The sequence below is a fragment of the Pipistrellus kuhlii genome, unplaced genomic scaffold, assembly GCF_014108245.1.
Source record: "Pipistrellus kuhlii isolate mPipKuh1 unplaced genomic scaffold, mPipKuh1.p scaffold_m20_p_8, whole genome shotgun sequence".
Taxonomy (NCBI): domain Eukaryota; kingdom Metazoa; phylum Chordata; class Mammalia; order Chiroptera; family Vespertilionidae; genus Pipistrellus; species Pipistrellus kuhlii.
The window spans coordinates 14,413,555-14,436,265 of NW_023425584.1; the positions used below are offsets into that span (position 1 = coordinate 14,413,555).

Here is a 22,711-nt window from a genome sequence, read left to right on the forward strand (position 1 = left end):
TCTCCAACTGCTCCATGCTGCAGGTGAGAAGAGTGCCTGACAGGAAGATTGAGTGCTCTCTCAAGGTCATCAGGTGAATTAGTGGCAGATCTGGGTCTGGAGCTGAGCTTTCATAATTGCTCCACAGTAAAAACACACACACACACACACACACACACACACACAAAAAAAAACACACACCGATGTTTATTTGTTTGGGAAGGAGGAGGAAGATTGAATCAACATGAGGAGCAAATAAAAAAGGAGCTTGTAGAGGATGAGGGAAGTAGAAAGCTGGAAACAAGGACCAGAGAGAGAGAGCACCTGAAAGAATAGAGATGTATGGCAAGGGCTTTGGATTCATTTTCCTGGGAGGGCTAAGATGCGCTGCCTTCTTGGTAATACCCTAACCTTCAGGACAGTCTGTATTACTTGTCAATGCTCCCGGTTACCTTTTTTAGGGGGGTGACTTGGGAGCAGGAGATAAAGAAGTGCTAATGAATGAATGAATGAATGACGCTGGAATGGTCACAGGTGAGCCCAGGTTGACTACTCTAGATCCAATCAGATGGCAAAGTGGTGGCATGACTGGGAACACAGACACTTGAACTTTGCCTCCATGGACCTGGGCCATCACATGAGATGGGGCTCCTGGGGGAGTTGAGACCACCTGCCTCTGTGTAAACTGTGTTTACTCCCAACTTATGAATGGAACCTGTGACGTACAGGAGAGTGTACTGACGAGATGACAGCAGTAATCAGAGAACAGAATACACAACTAAGTTACTTGCTTTGCAGGGCTTTTCAGTACACAAAATAGAATGTACCGAGGGCCAGACCCAGTACTGGGGATCAAGGCCCAACCAGGGCATATGCCCTGAGCAGGAATTGAAACAACCTCTTGGTTTCCAGATCAACGTTCAACCACTGAGCCCATTAAGTGGTAGTTTTAGCCAAAACCTCACAGAAAGACTGAGGTTTGTGCTTTTGTCAATTTCACCTGGGGCTGCCAAACCTCCTCGGACATGGGGAGATCTTAAAAAAAAGATTTTAGGATAGCATTTTCAACCAGTGTGCCCTGGCCTGCTGGTGTACCACAATAATTTTTAATACCTGACTGTTTAGTCAAAGGCACTGACCTCTTTCCCCTTAGATTATCAAATAATGACAACTGCCAACACAACAATAGTCATCTCATGTGAATGAATCAACATTATACCAGTTGTTTTGGTTAGATAGGCAAACAATATAATTTTGGTGTACTGTAGAATTTTAGGAACTTGTGTACGTGTGCCATGAGATGGAAAAGGCTGAAAATCGCTGTTCTAGAGATAATTCAAGTGGAATCAGAGACTTGACTACTCAGGAGGTGAACCCATTGTTCCTCTTGGGGTAGAAAAACCCACTATATGTAACCTGGAACTAATCTACAATTCCCCCCTCCCCCCCATTGCATGATAGTCTGTATGGGAAGTAAAGCACCTTTTCCATTAATCTTCTCCAAAGGATGACCTGGAACCCACCAGGATGCATCTGCAGTGGCCATCAATATGGATGCCAGAAAGGCCTACAGTCTACCCAGTAAATTTCTTTCCCCAACTCTCTTGATACTGGGTCCCTTCCCCACTCTGGTGAGATGTTGTGGAAGATTCCCCCACTATTTTATTGTGACAGGTCCAAGGGTTTCCTGCTATGACCCACTACTGAGCAGACACTAAAATCAGCAGTGGTCTAAGGTAAAAATCTATTTTTGGTCTAGCCTGGGAACTTAACCATCACTTAAAACATTGCTTCATCGGAAAAGGGTACATGAATTGCTAATATTGGAATTTCTTCTGGGCTTTGAGATATTCCTTAGGTAAACAGGAATTCTTCTCTTCCCCCCTCCTCAATGTTTTTATTGATTTGAGAGAGATGGGGGGGAAAGGGGGGACAGAGAGACAGAAGCATCAATGAGAGAGAAATATCAATCGGCTGCCTCCTGCACACCCAGTACTGGGGATCAAGGTCCAACCAGGGCACATGCCCTGAGCAGAAATTGAAACAACCTCTTGGTTTCTAGGTCAACGTTCAACCACTGAGCCACACCAACTAAATGGGAATTCTTGAATCTTATGGGTTGCCATAGTAAATATCGACTTTTGGATGACAGGAGTCATTTGCTCTTGGATAAGTAAACCAGCAACTTAGAGGAATCTCCTGGAGTTGCAACTCTGTGCATAAATGTCAATTGGAAGCCTGAAGGAAAACTTTCGGGGTGGGGTGTGTGTGAGTAGAGTGCTTAGAATTAGGTTTTGAACACATCTGCTATCCTCTTTAGAAATCATATTAAAAGGCTCTTCCCAGCTAGTGGTAGAATGGCTTTTTGCTCATCTCTTGCTAACATTAGCTATCTTGTGCCTGGCCTTAAGAATTAAGGATAGGTGTGTCAGCTCCCAAGAGGGGCTGACTTGGGCAGGAGAGACAGAAAAACAGAAGACTGGGAGGGAGGGAGGAGCGAGAGTGGAGAGAACAGGAGGGAGAGGGAGAGGGAGAGGGAGAGGGAGAGGGAGAGGGAGAGGGAGAGGGAGAGGGAGAGGGAGAGGGAGAGGGAGAGGGAGAGGGAGAGGGAGAGGGAGAGGGAGAGGGAGAGGGAGAGGGAGAGGGAGAGGGAATATGAATTAGAATGAATGAGGAGAAAAGAAAGAAATGAGGGGAAAAACTGCTTCTTTGCTAAGAAATAGTCATTTGGGCAGTTTCAGCTTCATAAAAACAAAATCTTTCAAATCAACCAAATCTCCCACTGCGAATAAATGGCAAATGATCAACAGGCTAAATAAGTTCCTTTTGAATGTGGAACTCTGGGAGCTGGAGGTTGGATTTATTCCCCTCCTGGAGGCAATTTTCACACAAGCTACTTAAATCATTGCTTACTGAAGCTGTTTATTTAATTATTTAGCATTGTGACTGTGGGCCAGATGTTCGGGAAGCCTCGCCAACAATCCACATGCGTGCCCGCCGGAACAACCTGTTTATGGACTGCTCTTTCCACCCCTGAATTCTTCACTGGTAGATGGTCCAAGTCACCCACGGGCTGTGGACCCCAGACAGCCATAGGCAGGGCTCCTGTGGAGCAGACAGGGAGGCTCTTTCCCAGCCAGACTGGGCACGCAGGCATCCATTTCCCTGAGCCATGCGTGTTAGTGGGGCTCCAGATGTTTCAGTTGCAGTAACATTTCATTCAGGGCAGGTGGGCAACTGCCTTCGCAAAATGTCCATCTGTATAGTTTCCTCTCAGCCTTGAGGCCAAAAAAAGGCATTTTCTGTTTGGACGTAGAACAATGCCATTCAGACACCCCCTTTTTTCCTTTTCACTGTGAGGTGCTTGCTGGCTTCTGTTTACTGCTGCTTGTGACTTACTGAGGAGGCACTGGCTAAGCCACGGAGGCACTGGTCATACCACACAGCACGTTACCATGGCCTTGAGGCCCCTGTTTGTCACCAGAAGCATTACTGTGAACAACCAATCCCTGTTTACATTTCAGGAATATGTAGCTTAGAACCCTGGAGGTGCTTTCCACAACTGTTAAGGGCAAATCTGTTACCTGAAAAGGAGCCACACAAACATTTTCAGTGGGGGTACATCTGCATCTTGCAACTGAGGTAAGGTGAAAGTCAGTGAATCTGGCATTATTAAAAATCCCTTTTATACCCCATGAAGTATGGTGAGCACCATTTTGTGTACACTTCACTCTCTCAACTAATCAACACAGCCAGCTTTCCTCCAGTGCTGGAGCAGAGCTATTTTGTGGTTGACACTAGAGGAAGCCCTTGGCTTGTGTTTAGGGGCGATGCTACATGAAAACCAATCTATTCCCCCAAACAAGTATCATTGGATTTGCATACGTTAAATGTGTCTTTAGGAAGACACTACCCTTTGGTAGAACCATAGAGCACATGCTACCTTCCCTTTCTCCACCCTGTAAAATGTGCTTCCTTTAGATCACATGGTTTACATTCAAGCTTTGGCTGTGCATTTTCTGAGTGCTTAGCATGGATCAAGTGATGTAAGATTCTTTCTTCTCTTACCTGTTATCAGCCGAGTTAGCACTTTAGTCTGGTCATTGAGAATGTTCACTGTCACGTTTCTGGCTGATTTGAAGTATAGGGCATTACCCTGTAATAAGAAAAGAAGAGAAACACATGAAAATGACAGCAGTTTTCTAAACAAAACACTATCACCCCAATTCTTGAAGAGGGCGCACTGATTTTAGTCAAGTTCTAATTGATGTGTCTTTATTTATAAACTTCAAGTGTTTAATGATCCACACACATGTGATAATTCATTGGCATTCATCCAACAGGAATTCCCTCTAAAGAAATACACAGATAGATATACACTCAACATAGACACTCCCTCCCCCACAGGTTGAGTCAGACAAGTGGGCTACATAGAGCCCTTTGGTGTTATTAATAGTTAGCATTAGTACATGTTATGGTAGGGAATGACTGATAACCTCCTACTCTCACCTTCCCTAGCTTATAATTTGTCCAAAGGAACCATGCAGAGTACTTAATAGAGACCATAAAGCTTATGTAAAATAGCTAATGTCTGCCCCGCTAATGTCCACCATCTGTGAGAATCCACAAAAACTGAGGGTGCTTAGTGGAGATTTTTGCCACCCAGGGTACAAAACCCAGAGACTTGGCATCTCCCAGTGGGCCTCTGCCTCCCCTTTTTCCTTGTTTCCAAGTTTCTTTTCCTTCAGGCATTCTGTGCTTTCCTCCCTTATAAGAAGATCTACTAATTCCTTTTTTACACCATTGTAGACATTGCTGAGGATGACTCAGAACAGGGGTTGGCAGACGTTTTCTGCACAGGGTCTGATGGCAAACAGTTTAGGCTTTGTGGGATGTACAGTCTCTGTGGTAACTACTCAACTGCTAACTGTTGTTTTGCCACAAAAGAGCCAGAGACCCATCTTGCCAGACAAAAAGGTATGGCTGCATTCCCATAAAACTTTATTCATCAACAATGACATCATATAATTTAAAATTTAAAATTTATGTGATCTTACTGTATTATGAACTATTTTTCTTCTTTTTCCTCACCAATCATTGAAAAATGTAAAAATTAGATTACCAGAGAGAAAGGGAGGCAGGGGGATGTAAGAGAGGGTAAAAAAGGGATAAATGATGAGGGAAGGAGACTTGGCTTGGGTGGGGATCAACAATACAATGTACAGATGATGTTTTATAGAATTGTACCCCTGAAACCTATATAACTGTATTTTTATTTTTAATATATTTTAATCCTCACCTGATATGTTTATTAATTTGTAGAGAAAGGAGGGGAGAGAGAGAAACATCAATGTGAGAAAGAACCATTGATAGCTTGCCTCTTGCATGTGCCATAACTGGGAATGAAACCTGCAACCTAGATATGTGCCCTGACCAGGAATGGACCAGCAACCTTTTGGTGTATGGTATGATGCTCCAACCAACTAAGACACCTGGCCAAGCACCATATAATTGTATTAACCCATGTCACCCCAAGGAATTAAATTAAAAAAATAACAAATATAAAAATTATCCCATATAAGAATGGGCAGAGGATTGGATTTAGCCCACAGGCCATAGTCTGCATCTGGCTTAGTGTTTTCCCTATCCTGAAGTAAATTAAAGCCATAAATAAAGGATGAATCCCTGACAGAACATGTCAGTAATCAGATAGCTGTTATTAGAAAAAAGAATGAGGGTATTCCTGTCTTCCTAAACCTTTTTTACCACATGGCATAACATGTGCCTGAAATTCAACAACCCAGTATCCACTGAGTCCCAGACTTAGAAAAATCACCGTCCTAAAAGTTGTGAGGAAACTGAAAACTGGCAAGACTTAGTCTTTACTTTTAAAGTCTATGTTCTTTCTACTGGGGACAATGAGATGGGCACCCATATGACACCAGGCAGAGAACAGTAGGTGGTTACAAACAAAGTGTGGGGGAACTTTCCTGAAGAGTAAGATTATTCGTGAAGCTGTGGAGTGGGAAGCAAAGGAGATGATAATGCTTGAGCTGAGCCTTAAAAAGAACACAGCTATGGTCTTATCAAGATGAAATGCAAAAAAGAGGTCATGGAGATAGAAAGGATGTGGGCTGATTGTCTAGTGTCTTTTCCTTCTGAAACTGGTGGGTGTAGGACCCTATCAGTGATACCAGCCTACTGCCTGCGTAAGGCAGGACTATCCTGACAGGTAGCCCACACCCAGGCCTGAGGTGGTTTCCACAGGTGAAAGAGGAAGTTTTCCATGGACAAATAGTCTAGAGTTAAGCTCTGATAAAATGACCCACTCAGGCCCTGAATAACCAGTAGCCTTGTGTGAGAGCTGTTGTCCTAGTGTTGGGGGGCAGATGATGACCTCTGCTACATCAGGGCCACCACAGATTCATCATAATCTTCCACAATGCCTTCAAATTCATATTTTGCCAGATGAAAAGTTTTTAAAATTGGATCAGAGTGAGTAGAAGAAATCCATTAAATCTAATATTGACATAGATTTTTTTCTGGATTAGGAAACAAAAATCAGCCAGAAATAGTTTCTTTGGCATTGCTTCCGCAGTGCTTAGCGACTGTACTTACAACTTAAAAACAATGTTAAGAAAATGTGAGAATTCAGAACTTGGAACCTGAACAGGAGGTTATACGTGTCATGTCTAGAAATTAACACTCTAACATTTCTCTTAGTAGATTCAGCAACATGATGCCACAGAGAGAAGAGCACCTTGGAATCAAGAGAACTGGGTGAGCTGCACGGCCATGACCAATGTGGAGCCTTGAGAAAATGACTTAACTGTTTTGTGGCTTATTCTATGCATTCTCCACCATTAATGAACTCATGGCCCATGTAACTGAACACCCACTATGTGCCATGTGGCAGGAGAATCCTAGAGTCAGCCCATCCCACTTCCAATCTCTACCATTTCCTAGCTGGGTGACTTTGGGCATGTAACTTATTTATTTATTTTTTAAATATATTTTATTGATTTTGTACAGAGAGGAAGGGAGAGAGATAGAGTCAGAATTATCAATGAGAGTCATCGATCAGCTGCCTCCTGCACACCCCCCACTGGGGATATGCCCGCAACCAAGGCACATGCCCTCAACTGGAATTGAACCCAGGACCTTTCAGTCACCAAGCCGACGCTCTATCCATTGAGCCAAACCGGCCTCGGCTGGGCATGTAACTTAATTGAACCAAGCCCTAATTTGTTGTGGCCCTAATCATGCTTCTACGTGATCTCTTGATTTATCAACTTTAGACATTATCCCATTGAATTTCAGCAATGGTACAGATTCTTCCTTACAACTTCAGCTAAATAAATATTTGGAATATACATTATTATCATTATGTTACAGTGTCCACAGCTGAGTCAAGGAGTATTCTTTAACTACACATCCTTTTCCTTTCTTGCACATTTTTATTTTCCTAAAGTCAATAAATGTTAAACATTTTATGTACACTAAGTACCTAGAACATGTTATATACTATTCTAGGCCCTGTAGAATGGAAAAGACATGACATTTATATTTGGGAAGCTCCTTGCCCATGGGGAAATGGAGTCAATGCAAAGTTACCATAACAACAACAAGATATCACTTCAATTGATATCTATGCTTTCCTGGTATGAAAGGCACATACTTTAATATTTGTCCTTGATGGCAGCTATATCACCACAGTATGTTCTGAAAATCCTAGATGGTGGTATACAATATTTGCCTTGCCCTCTGAGGAGCTAGCTACCTGATCTGGGAATTGAGATAGATGGAGAAAACCACAAGATAGTACATAAACAACTTCTACATTCAGGGAAGACTTTCAACTCTTAGTGCAAAGGAAGTTCAGAGAAGAAAGGGATCAATATGATAAGAATCCTGAGGGTCTTCCCAGATGAGAGGTTGGCTAGCTTTTGTCTTTTCAGGATGATTCACAATAGCATAGTTTCCATCTAATGTTAACTTGGATAACAAGGGAGGCTGGCCTTGTGAAGGTTCAGAGCGTAAGCTGTGTAGCCAGACAGATCTGGGCTGGAATCACAACTCTATTTTTAACTAACTGTGTGTAAAACGTTTACATTCTTTGAGCTTCAGTTTCCACATTTATGAAATGAAGTTAAAGGTTACCTAATGGTATTGACATGAGAACAAAGACAATGCATGTCAAGTGTTAAGCACAGGGGCGACCAAAATACTTTATAAACTATAACAAAGGAACAAACAAAACATACATTAGGAGGGCTCCTTAAAAAGTAGCTTATTCTAGGTATGGGGCAGGAAATATAAAAGATGATCCTGGAACATCTTTTTAGTGCCAGAAAGGAAAAAAGTGCTTAGGAAACAAAGAAACTGACAGAAAAACACCCCACAATTATGAGAGGATGTCAAAGGGACACAGGAGACAACAAAAGAGCTCCAAATGCTGGAACAATTTGAACAACAAAATAAAAAATGTAGTATTGAATTATAACCCAAATCATAACGTAAATATCCATGAGCTCATCCTGATATAAAATAAATGATTGAATAGATAAATAAGTGGGAGAGAACAAACACATCTCCCAAGTGGAAGAATTCCTAACATTTTTCATAGTTAACTCCCCATTTTATTTATATATATATATATATATATATATATATATATATATATATATATATAAAATTGATTTTTTTATAGAGAGGAAGGGAGAGAGAGAGCTAGAAACATCGATGAGAGAGAAACATCGACCAGCTGCCTCTTGCACACCCCCTACCGGGGATGTGCCCGCAACCAATATACATGCCCTTGACCGGAATCGAACCTGGGACCTTTCAGACCGATGCTCTACCACTGAGCCAAACCAGTTTCGGCAACTCCCCACTTCTTAAAAGTGGGCTGCACATAGTAACTTCCCTTCAAAGAGTACAGTGTGGGAAGGTGGATGGTAACTTCACAACAGAAAAATCTGATGAACACTGGCTTAGTCAGGTCATTAAGGTCAACATCAACAGTGATGAATCATGTTAATAGTATGCACCCTTGATATATGTGGATCTCCTCTTTAAAACCCATAACCCTCATCTAGTAATGAGAAAAAAAATCAAATAAGTCTTAATGGAGGGTCCTTTTATAAAATACCCAACCAGTACTCCTTGAGGTTGGTAAGGTCATCAAATCAAGGAAAATCTGAGACACTGTCACAACCAAAAGAACCTAAAGAAACATGACAATTCAATATACTGTAGCAGCCTGGATGAGATCCTTGGACATAAAAAGGATGTCAGTGTGGCTCAGCTGAGTGGAGTTTTGGCCCATAAACCAAAAGGTTGTAGGTTCAATTCTTGGTTAGGGCACATACCGAAGTTGTGGGTTGGATCCCCAGTAAGGGTGAGTGTGGGAGGCAACCAATAAATGTTTCTCTCTCACATCGATATTTCTCTCTCTCCTTTCTCTCTCCCTTCCTCTCTCTAAAATCAATAAAAATATGAATATATCTTCTGGTGAGGATTTAAAAAAAGGACATTAGGTAAAAACTAATGAAATCTAAATAAAGAATGGACTTCACTTACTAATAATCTATCAATTGGTTCACTAAAATTGTGACAAAAAAAGCATGAAACCATACTAATGTTAGATAATAATAGGGGAGATTGGGTGTGAGGTATTTAAGAACACTATGCACTATCTTTACAACTTTTCTGTACACATATATAAAAATATTGTAAAATAAAGTTTTCTGGAGAGCTATATTAGCATGTCAAATTCTAAGATATAGAACTCCAGAAAGACACCCATTTCTGAGTAGTCAGGAAGCTTACTACATCATAGGCATGTGATTTCCCAACAGGGTTGATGTTATTAGAAAAATTTCCCTTAAACAAATCTATTACCCTGAGAGTTTGTCTTTAGGAATACTAAAATAAACAATAGCATATGAGCCCCTCTGGGCTCTCTATACACTGTCATTTCCCCTTAATCAACTTATAGAAAACAGAGTGATCAGAAGTTACCAGCTTTTCTGCACTAAGCACCATAATGTATTGGCTACAGTGATCATTGTTCATTAAATAATACTAACTCTTGATATAACCAGGAAAAAAAATTACACAAAATTAGATTTGTCATTAAAATAGTCCCAAAAGGTAATTTGTAAGTTTATCTTCAACAAGCATCAACTGTATCTATTATTATCATTTGTAATAGGATGCTTTTGTTGTCTTTAAATTGACTCAAAAGAATGAAACAATACTATAGAATAATCATTTCTCTTTTACTTTGGAATATTTTTATATAATGATGCTTGGGTGGATTCCTATTCTTTGAAAAAGTTTTCCAGTTGTGAATAATAAAGCTACACTGTGAAGCACTCATCAGAGTAAGCTGGGAATGGGTCCAGCTTTTCCATTGTAGCATTCCTGCTCGGTTACTCTCTGTACTGTGCCCAAATTTGGGTGCATTTAGGTCTCTCTCAATATTGAACCAAGCTGAACTGTTCTGTTTAATGACTCTTTAAGAGTTGTCATGTTAGCATGACACTGGAGGGGGACTGTCAGCTTTGCTAGTTCCTGGCACCTTTTTGGCACCCACTAGGCTGTCAATAAATATTTGCTGAATAACTGAATGCTCAGATCACATTAAGAGTCACCAGAGAGAGTTGGCCAGAGAAGAAGTAATTAAATGAAGGTTGACATCGGCTGTCAAAGAGAGCTTTCAAAAGGCAAAGCTTTAAGGATGATTGCTGTGAAGATCTAAATATAGAAAGCTGAGTGTGGAGGGAGGAGGACATAATCCCCAAATATTTGTTTACCACAAATGGGAGTGCGAAGAACTGTGGGTGATGCAAATGAGAGTTGAAACGTTGAGCCTATGGATGACAAGGAGAAGCAGGGGCACAAATCATTACCCCAAATTCTTCCTGACATGAAGATTACATTATGCCTGGAATCTTCCCTGGGCATGTAGCACCCATTTGCCATGTGGTATGGAGCATGTCCTCTTTCAGCTACCCCTTATCAGTTCATTCCATTAACACCTTCAAAGTATCTTCTAGGCAGAAAACAGTGGACCAAGCCCCAAGCAGGTGGCCTCTGCTCTCCTAGAGCTTGTAGCCTAGTTGATGACCTTACCAACTTTGAGGAATCACTCGTTGGGTATTTTACAAAGGGATCCTCAATTAAGACTTGTTTTTGTTTTTTTTTTAATCTTCTCATTATTAGATGGGGTTATGTGATGGAGACTAAATTGAGTTCGGTCAAGGATTACATAATTGCATTGAGTGCAGCGAATGCAAAGCAAGGTGAAACATTCCAGGCGTAATGTAATCTTCATGTCAGGAAGAATTTGGGGTAATGATTTGTGCCCCTGCTTTTCCTTGTCATCTACAGGCTCAACACCTCAACTCTCATTTGTATCACCCGCAATTCCTCGCACTCCGTTTGTGGTAAACAAATATCTGTGGATGATGCACATACAGGGAAACCTACCGTAATTAGAGCCGGCAGGGAAGGCCTTTCCACGGGAGAAGCATTTTTGCTATAATCACAGGATGAGTGGGAATTAGCTGAACCAAGAACTTTCCGACAGAGCAAAAGACATGTGTTCTGGCCCTGAGGTGGGAGAGAGGTTAGTATATTTCAGGGACACAGAGAGAGGCCAATGTGATTGGAGCATGGCTGCATGAGGATTAGAAGTTGGAAGTGAAACCAGAACAATTCAAAAACAGGTAAAACACGCCATGGAAGTAATTTCAGGGGTGAACATTGGAATATCTTTAGTTTGGCAGGTATTGATTAGATTTTAAAAACTGAGTCTATGCAGATTTTATTATAAAATAAAGTATGAATAAACATCCCAAAAATGCTTATTTGATTCATGTAATTTGGTCAACGGACATGTGTGGGACCATAATGATAGATAACAGGTCTATGATATGAGTTGAAAGGGAATAATTCGAGGCTGGCAGGTTTTTTATCTAATTATTGAAATTTAAATGACTTTCAATTATAATTAATTTTATACATTCTTTGAAGAATTGTTGAATTGCATTTCCTTAGGTTAATATTTGAACAAATCTATTACTTATTGTGAGAAGTAAAACTTTCACAAAACGTAAATGCAACCCTAAAATGTGAATTGCTGTGCAAACAAGATGATTAACATAATTTAGGACAAGTGCAATGTAACAAATGAGATAAAAATGTACAGTGGGAAACACTCTGCATTTATGATTCTACGGAAGAAAAGTCAACAGACATTTCAGTTCCGTGAACTGTGGGATCGTCCTGTTCATGTACACAAACCAATGGCTGAGTCTCTGAACCAAGCATAAACTTGCAGCTGGCACATGCCTTCAGATCTCTCACTTTATGGTTTAGCAGCACATAAGAGGCTTTCTACTTGATTATAAAATTATTTCATCTCTAAAATTCAAGCAGTTAAGTCAATGTGGTATAAGGTTCTTCAAATGTGTTTTTGATTCATCAACAGGATGAATAGATAGATAAAATGAGGTATATAGTGTATATACATACAATTAAATATTATTCCATCTGAAAAAGAAAGTAAATTCTGACACACGTTGCCAAATGAGCCTCTTAAGAGTAGTCAAATGCACAGACAGAAAGTAGAAGGGTGGCTCCCAGGGACTGAGGGGAAAGGGGATGGGGAATTAGTGTTTCATGGGTACAGTTTCACTTTTGCAAAATGATAAGACTTTGAAGATGGATGGTGATTGCACAACATTGTGAGTGCGCTGAATGCCACTGAACTGTACACTTAAAAATGGTTTATGCGTATTTAACCACAATTAAATTGTTTTCAATGCATTGTGACCTTAAGAGAGCACGGGAAAGGTGTTTTTATGTAACTCCTTGTTCCTTGCTTTTCTGTACTTTTCAGTAAATCAATTCTCCAGCCAACCAACACACCAGCATCTTAAAGGACAAATTTCTCCTATCGTTAGGCATCACACTCAACTTCCTCATTCTTTGATAATAATTCCGGACAGAAAAGATACTGAATGTGAAAATCTCTCTCTGATTTAGCCTGAAACACTTAAGGGAGCTAGGAAAGAACAGCCTTCATACTACACAGACCATCCTCTTGGTATAGCTCCTAGTCAGACTGGCTGGGCTCACCTCTCACCTCCACCACTCAGAGAAGTGAATCCTTAGGTATATGGTTTGATCTCCCTATCCTATCCCACAGATTCATTATCTGCAGAAAGTGTTAATAATTAAACTGACCTCATAGGGTTGCTGGGCACTTTGCACAGTGTCTCTTTCAGAGTAAGTGTTAATAATTGTCTATAATCACCATCTCCCTCTTGCTAAAAACTCTTAATTAGGGAAATGTTGTTATTCCAATTCAAGAAATTAAGGGTGAGGGAAAAGAGGGACCTTTTCCATTATATTCAGGATCTGATCACTCTAAGACCCCAAGGCTCAGACCACTCTCACCTATTACTTGGATTTCTGAATAGCCCCTGTCTGCTCTCCTTGTTTTTATCCTTGCCTCTCTCTTCTCACTCCCTGCACCACTATCATCCTAAAATAGCAACCTGAGTGGTTCTTTTGGAAATATTGAGTCAGATAACACATTTTTTTTTATCAAAATCTTTCAATGTCTCCGCCCTTTCCCTCAAAGTAAAAGTTAAAATCTTTACAATGGCCTGCAAGGTACTACATGGATTTGGTCCCTATCACCTATCTGACCTCATCTACTCCTGCTGTGCCTCTGGTTACTCTGCTTCAGCCATACTGGCCTCCTTGTTGTTCCTCAATATGACAAACATGGTCCTGCCTCAGAACCTTTGCACCTCAGACAAGAACCCTCTTCCAGTATATAATCTCATGGCTACTTCCCTCATCTCCGTCATGTCATTGCTCAAATGGCAACTTCTACAGAGGCCTACCTTGACCATCCTACTTAATTCTACAATCTGATTATTTCTACTTTCAGGGAAACAAATGACACTTACCCTTATCTAATAGGAACAGGTACGATCGGTGTTTCTAACTCATCAAAACTAAGTTGTCCTGCCGAAGCCAGTTTGGCTCAGAGGTAGAGCGTTGGTCTGCGGACTGAAAGGTCCCAGGTTCGATTCCGATTAAGGGCATGTACATTGGTTGCGGGCACATCCCTGGTAGGGGGTATGCAAGAGGCAACTGGTCGATGTTTCTCTCTCATCGATGTTTCTAGCTCTCTATCTCTTTCCCTTCCTCTCTGTAAAAAATCAATAAAAAATATATTTTTTAAAAAAACAACTAAGTTGTCCAATTCTGAAAAGTCAGAAAAACTTTCCTAAGAGTTGTGACCTTGGACAGGAGGCTGGAGAAATGTCAGCCAGTCTCTTGCTACTGAGTGTTGGTTAATTCCTATCAAATGAAGGACCATTCTTTATTTGTAATATGTGTTAAGGCAGGGATAGTTATTTCTATCACTGGCTGCAAAAAAAAAAATAAAAAAAAAATAGCCTGAATGAATCCCAGAAGAATCTCCAGAAGCCAGCAGCTATCTTCTGTGACTTCGTATTTGCAGAGGGGAAAACTGGGGGGCCAGAATTGGCAAATGGCTTCCACAAGAACCACAACATAGAAGAATCAAATCTTGTCAACACAAGGACTGTACTCCGTATGCAGGTGGGAGTAACAGAATGGGATGTCTCTCCACATTTTCTTCAATGCAGTCTTATCCTTCATTAAGACTGGCCTTCCCTGCATGTGTGTTTCTCCTCCCCCTCCCCTGGGGTAAATTCTAATTAATGAGGTTGTTACTGAAACTCAATGGCTAATAAATAATGGCAACAGCAGCAATTATTACCGAGTCTGCACTACGTGCCAGAGTAAGAACTTTACATGCATTGGACCATTTCAACCTAATAACAGTCTCATTAATTATAAACATTCTTATCCCTCATCTTTTCTTAGTTGGGAAAACTAACGATCAAGGATGTTAATGGACTCATCTGAGTTCACCCAGAGAACTACAGGCAGAAGACAGACTTGAGCTGGTCAGGAGTTTGTCTACTGCCAAAGCCAGTGTGTTCATAATTACTTTATTACATCATGCTGTTTGTTATTAAATTCTCTTCAGTCCATTTCATTTGTCTGAAACATAGAGGATGGGGGGAAACTACAAAGTAGTATCCGAAACTCTGACAATTTTCCAGTATTAACTTACTAATGGGTTGTAAATGCCTCCCACATCTGAATTTTATTATAAAGTCTTTCAGCTTTATGGATTCCATGAGCCTCCTTCCTCATGACATGAATACAACCCACACTTGAATTAAAGCCAGCACCGTGTGGAAATTCATGTCAGTGCTTTGCAGCGTTCCTGGGTGTAACCCACGTAACTTTGAGAAACTGAAGGTCTTTTGTCCCAAGTTTCCCTCTTGAACTGGCTGATGCAACATTATTTTAATTTATTTACATTCCAATGAGAAAGAAAGGCTTTTCCCTTCCAAAGGGCTTTTGATACTGCTCCGAAGCTGAGAAACTGGGGGTAGAAAACAGTTCTCGTGCAAGGAAGAAAAATTACATTTCAGTGTGTTTGCTTCTATTAAGAGATGTAAAAGGAAACTTTTACATCTGGCTCCATTTCCTTGCCAAATTCTTTAATTGTTTTGTAATTTGAAGGGGGAAAAAAAGCAAAGGTAATGAAAGAAATCTGATAGAAATAACTAATCATAAGTACAACAAGCCCAAAATAGGATCCTAATTCCATTACCATGGCAATGCATATTTATATTTCTAACCTCTGATCCCTGTTACCACTAAAGGCTTATGAAAAATTCTGATATTGAGGGGAAAATATGAAGAGATCCATAATTTTTACTCCCTAGAGCCGATAAATATCATTAGACAGACACTGACACAACATTATAATAATGCAGAGTTCTCATTACCTTCAGACACTAGAGCTGACGTCTCCCTGAGACATGTTTGGGACAGTAAATTCCCTTGGACCAGTGGAGATCTCTAACAGACTCTAGGTCAGAGAGTACGTCTGTGTGTCTCCTACGGAGGTTCAAGAACTCAATGCCTTGTCTAAAGACCACTGTTACCAAGAACTATGCAAAACCCTTTAATTCTCACAGTACTCCATTGTGATTGGCATCATTATTCCCACTTTAGAGATGAGAAAATTGAGAAGTTAGGTAACTTGCTCCAGGGCTCACAGCTAGAATGTGGCAAATTTGAAACTTCTTATTCTCCAGTCTGTAGTTTTAATTATTGTTCTATATTCTGCCTTTTGTGGAAATACCTGGGTCATCATAGATTTTTTTTTCCATGCAAAAGTAGCTTTACGATTTATCTAGAAAGCTTTAAAAAAAATGAGCCAACATGTATTAAACCAAAGTTCCATTTTGCAAGTTTAATAGTACCAATGAGACTTGCAGCCTAACCCATCCATTTCCTTCTCACAGTGCATGGCCTAAAGCAGCCACACACAGGATGACCCCAGAGAAGGAGAAGGTGGCAGATGTGGGTGTGGGAGGGTTGCAGCTCAGACTTCATAATGGAAATCCTCCTGGTTTGAGAGATTCAGGGGCATAATTTGAAAATACAAATGTTTTTAGGGCTGGAGGCTAAAACCAAGACCAACCCTCATCTTCCTTCCACTAAATCTTCTGAAAATTTTCTAATGCAACAGTAGGAAAACTTGGTCTGTAAAGTCACATAGTGAACATTTTAGGCTCTGCCAGCTATACATTTTAGACTCTGTCTTACCTATTTACTCCTGCTAGATCCTAAAAGCAGTCATAGACAACGCATAAATGAATGGGCATAGCTATGTGCCAATACAACTTTCTTTATTAAAAGAGCCATGGGCTAGATTTGGCCCATGGTCTGCAGTTTGCTGACTCCTGTCCTAATTTGAAAAACAAGAACCCACAATAGCTATGTTAGTTTTAACTTCCCTCAAATTCAGGAATACCCACATGGCCAGCAGTTCTTATTAGTGCAGAAATCCTGATAAATCAATCAACTTCTGATCCCCACATGAAACTTCCTTAATTATGACTAACACCTCCCATCTTTATCGGAGGGAAAACATTCTGTGAACAACAGATGGTGTTGCTATGGAGTCTTCAACATTCTCCTCAGCTGCAGATATAAAACTATGCCGATGTAGGCTTAAAATGATCAACAAACTGATGGCTTTAAAGGAAAATATTTTAAAAGATAGAAATCTGCAGATGGATAACTAAAAGCAATGGTTGATTTTCTGAAATAAAGAGTAACCACTAGTAAGAGAGAGAGAGAGAGAGAGAGAGAGAGAGAGAGAGAGAGAGAGAGAGAGAGAGAGAGAGAGAGAGAAATCAAAGGCACTCATCCTCCAGAGCAATAAAATCATTAAAACTGGAAAAGCACTAACAAATAAAAGGAGACACCTGAAGACCACAATATCACTCACAATGTCCTCTTAATTGTTATGTAATAAATCACAGAACTCCATATTTGTAAATATGACCCTGTGGTGTAAAATCTATAACCACAGGAGATATTTCCTTTAAGTCTGCAACAATTTTCACATTAGGTTGGAACTTATATAGTTGTCCATCAAAAAACAAAACAAACAAACAAAAAACATATAAGTCCAATATATTCCTCAATCAAACCAATAATAAAATATGCATAATTTGACTTCACATTGGTTCTTACCCTACTTTAAGCCAGCTTGCATCTGAAGGGATCACTCTTGTCTTGTTTATTTCACAACTATTTATTTCTTTGGCATACAAACAAAATGGAGAAAATGTAGGGATGTGAAAATTAACTAAATAACATTACAACTCCTCAAAGCCCCAGTATTAGCTAGAAACCATTTTAAGTGACTGCTAACCCTGGGTAATTTCCCTGGTGTATAGATTGGCATTGCATATCTCTAGTCCACAGAGGGATATAGTGAAGGAAGGAAAACTGGACCACAGCAGTAAAAGAGTAGCAAGAAAGAGCAGCCCCACATCACACCTTGGGATAGTGGGAGTCTGAACATCACAGGAAAAGAAAAATTCTGGAGAAGGTCTTTTCAAAGAAGAGATGGTGACAAAAGTGGGATGGAAACTCTTAGGTGACAAATAACCATGAGTAATTTAATTTCTTCAGGTGTTTCTCTGCTCTATTAGGAAACACAGTAAGACAGAGATTAGTTTATGTGTGAGCATGTGTGTGCATGTGCATGTGTGCATACATACAGGAAAGGAGTGTGGTGAGACAGGTAGATGAAAAATAATTAGTATGTTTAGTAGTGTTAAGTATTAAGAAAAAAATATATAACATTATGTGTTGGGAATGGTGACATATTCATTGGAAGGACACTCAAAAATTGTAAGAATTTTGGCCGAGATTTGGATGAAAGAAGGGAATGAGACAGCTAAAACTTCCCAGACAGCAAGGTGAGCACAAAGGCTCTGAGGTGGGGATGCTTGTGTTATTGAAGAGGGTAGGGTTGAGAACTGATGAGTGTGGGGACAAGGTCAGAAAAGACGGGGACAGGATCATGTTTAGGTACAAGGAACACGTATAATAGGAGTACCGGAAAGGCAAGATGGTCAACTTGTGAAGGAACAAGTGGACTAAGTGAGATAGCTCTCTTAAAAAATGCCTCTGTTTATCTTACAACTATTTCATTAAAAGGCAGGAAAACAGTGAAATGTCAAGTGTCACTTCTATGCCACAGTGAAAATGCCCTGTGCCCCAGTTCTTCAACTTTTCTGAGAAAGGGACTTCTTTAGTCCTTAGAGGCAAAGTCTTCCAGTGGGTCTTGGTTTGAGCTTTAACTCAGAAGCACTGGGGACCAAGAGAGGAAGCTCAGGAAGAGAGAATGTAATAATTATGTTTTATTTCTAACATCTTCACAACAGAAGCCACTTGTCTGCACAAGCAAACAAATGGGAGTCATAAACCTCCCTTCACTGATCCTGGGAAGGAAAGTGCTTTGGGATGGACTGAGGAATCTGAGGTTACATCAATGGACATGCAGTCAGCTCTCACAGGGCTGCCAGTGTGTTCCAGGCTCCCACTGCACAGGCATCAACAGTGGCAGCAAGGTTGGGGATGGGAGGCCAAGCCATCCTACAGCTTATCACCAAACCAACCAGTGTGTGAAACAATGGCCTCACATAGACATTAGCATCTCTTCCTTTGTTGCTTACAGCTGAAAGCCCTTATCCTGGAATGCTGATTTCCCAGCTCTGCAAAAACCCATTATTCCTGTGTTCCTTAAAGACTGGCTCAAATCCCACTTCCTCCCCCTGAACCTTTCCCATCTGCTCAGATTATAAATACAATGTATCTGTACTTCCCTTAGCATCCTTGTTACCTTACAGTATAGTTATGAGAGTGAGAACTGAAGTTATGAGCTCTTATAAGAGACTTGATGGCTTTAAATCCTGGATTCACCTCTTTCTGACTCCGAGTGTCTGCTTTCACTTATGATCCCCAACATTTGTAGATGTAACATGGATGCAAGAGATAGATAGATCCTAATCTCTCAGGAAACCATACCATTTAATTCTGAATTTCCCATTGTGTTTCATAGGATGTTAAGACGTATTCCAGAGAAAAGAGTTTCAATCCAATTTTTCAAATGAGTTAAAAAAATTAAATATATTTCTTTACTGCTCAGTTTTTCTGAATATGCTAATACTAATATCTAAGCGAGGACATAGAGCATGCTGTGTTTTCCAAACGTATGTCTCTCAGACATTTTTGAAGGATATTCATCCTTGACAAATCAGTTTAGAAATGCTGATCTAGACTAAAACTTCGGTATTTCAAAAGAAGAAGCTGACACCCATATGACACATTGGCTAATCAGTTCCAGAACCAGGAGCCCAGGCCAGGTTTCCTGCTGTGAAGGCCTTCCTCATTCCATTCATTTTACAACCTCAACATTACTTCCGCATCCCCCAATGCCCAACTGTGTAACAAGCTGAGCATGTGATTCCCATCTGCTGGATGAAAAAGGAGGCCTCAGTGAGGCACAGCGTCTTGGTACAGCAACGGGTGCAGTGGCCAGGCTGGGACTAGAAACCTGAGGCTCCTGACTCCACTTAATCCATTGCCTGTAGCACACACTTCTCGTTCTGTTCACTGTAACAAAGGAAGGCCTTTCTGATCAAGTTTGGAAGGCTCAGGCTGAGAGATGCATGCTGGAGGGAGCCTGCAGCCATGTCCACACATTCCATACTTGCATCCCCCTATCTGAAGGGATGTATCTTGGAAAACTTGAGTCCTGGGGAATTTGTAAGGACCAACACCATTTCTTACGAGCTGGTCCTTTTCCAGTTTATCACTCCGTGATACACACATGTCATTACTCGGCTATTCATTGCAGTTCAGACATGGTGTTCCCTATGTGCTGACCTAGGGCCAATCCTGGGCTGAGTTCTGGGGCATTGGATTTGGCAGCAATTTTCGACTTTGGTAAATCTGGAAGTTCTCAAATAATTCTCATTTAATTAACAAGTAAACTGATGTTTAGAAAAGTTGAATGAGCACCCAAGTTCCCACAGGAAGTTAGTTATAGAGCTGAAAGTTAGAAAGCAAGTCCATACTAGCTAGCTAGCTTTTGACTGCACCATATAGAATTTCTACCCTGACTAGGAAAAGGAAGGAGATTTGCCTGTTGCCTTTCTTTAATAGTCTTGCTAGACTAGGGCTCAACACTCAGGCTAAGTAACCAACTCCCTGTTAACTTGATATTGAGGTCCCTTCCTTACTTCTTTACACACGCATCTTGCTCCTCGGAGAGGAGATTTAATTAAGAAAATCCCTCTCTGCTGGAACATACCCAGCTGGGCTTTCCAAGCTGCCTCCTGAAGAGATGCATTAATCACAAAATTGCTTGGCAGCATAGCCATCCCACCCTTTGGACTCACTCCACAGAGTCTATTGGAGTTTACAGAAGTTTCCCTACAGCCACAGACACAGGAGCATGACCACTTTACTGGTCACTTCTCCTAAAAGGAAAGCCATAGAAATAGGTTCAGCAACTGCTGGCTCAGAGGAGCAAAGATTATCTCTGGGTCCCCCTGGATATTCGAGGCCCACTTGAATACTTACTATGTGTCTGGCACTTGGTCCAGCCTCTTAGTTTTTTATCCCATTTAATCCTCACAACAAGCCCATTTACTAGGTATTATTATTATCTCTAGTTTGCAGAGATGGGCACTGTAGCTCAAAAAGAATTACTGACCTGATCAAGGTAAAGATGCACAAACTCTAAGAGGATTAGGCCCAGAGCACATGTCCTGCACAACCGCATCATATTGCTGAAGTCTCCAGACCAGTGTTGTAATTCCAGAGTTCCGTTTTCCTGAACATTTTAATGAAAAGGACCTGAAGGCTTAGGGCACTTAAGACTGAGTAGCATTCAGCATCATTGGATGACTACTAGTAAATGGGTCCTCTTGCATTCTTTCGTCATCTAGTTCAGTGGTTATCAAGGGAGGCATCTGGCAATGTCTCTGATCACCATCACTGGTGTATATGTGGACTGCTACTCACATATACTGAGTAAAGGCCAGTGATCTTACAGTGTACCAGACAGCGTTGTACTATAAAGAAGTTTCAAGCCCTAAGTGTCAATAGAGCCAAGAGTGAGAAAGCCAGTCTAGGTGAAGGCTGCCAAGGTCCTGTTGATATCTATAGATCAGTGATTTTCAACCTTTTTCATCTTATGGCACACATTAACTAATTAGTACAATTTTTCAGTACACCAAAAATATATTTTTTTGCCGATCTGACAAAATAAAAACAGGTATAATTTTGATTCATTCACACCAGACAGCTATTGTTGTGTTGGCTGTTGTCACTTTTTTTTTATTTGACAATCTAAGGGAAAAGAGATCAGTGCCCCCGACTAAATAGCCAGGTACTGTGTGTTTTAAAAATTCTGATGGCACACCAGAGTGATGTGGCACACCAGCTCAAAATCACTGCTGTAGATCAAAAACAACTTCTGCATGAACAAGTTTCTCAACATCCAAATCTCCTTTGGTTTCTAGATCCATTTCCTGGCTCTGACTTCATCTGGATTATAGTCTTTTGTCTACACCTTGGATACATACCTCTTCCTCAATTCACATAGCTGGTTACATGGTCTGCAGGCTCTAATATCAAAATACTGGGATTTGTTCCTGGTTTTCCTGTTTTAGCATTCTTGCTCTTTAATTGTCCCTGATCAATTCTGGACAATTCTCGATCAGAGCCAGTGTGCAAAGCCAAGTAGAAGTCACAAGGTCATTATTATTCAGGGAGATAGCACAGACAAGAGGTTAAGTCTTGCTCTAAATTCAGACTGCCTAAATGGGGGTGCTGGTTGTGGAGCTTATTAGCTCAAGACAAGTTACTCCCCCGCTCTGAGGCTCACTTTTCTGTTTTCTTACCTGTAATGCAGGGATAATAATAGTACCTACTTTCTTGGATTGCTAGGAGCATTACATGAATTAATATGTGTAATGCATATCACCTAACAGCATATGAAAGAATGCTTAACCTATTTTTCCCCCCCCTGAAAGCTGTTTGCTCTCATACAAGCTGGTTCCAGAAAGTGAGGTTGCACTTATGTAATGCAGATAAATCATTCTGATAAATTCTTGCATTTAAACATAGAATTCAAAGATGACTTTGTGTAATATATGCACTGCAAAATAAACTACCTTGAAAGGCAAAACAGTTATCATAAACTCTTAGAGGCCTGGTGCAT

The 22,711-nt window shown here is 40.6% G+C and overlaps 1 protein-coding gene across 2 annotated transcripts in view; it reads right to left on the reverse strand.

The window, feature by feature from the left end:
* Positions 1 to 22,711, reverse strand: part of SGCD (sarcoglycan delta) — a 415,700-nt gene that overhangs the window by 103,397 nt on the left and 289,592 nt on the right. For both annotated transcript variants that reach the window (XM_036423826.2, XM_036423825.2), the window contains exon 4: positions 4,048 to 4,135. In XM_036423826.2, coding sequence (XP_036279719.1) covers positions 4,048 to 4,135 — 88 coding nt within the window. The remainder of the gene's footprint in view (positions 1 to 4,047; positions 4,136 to 22,711) is intronic.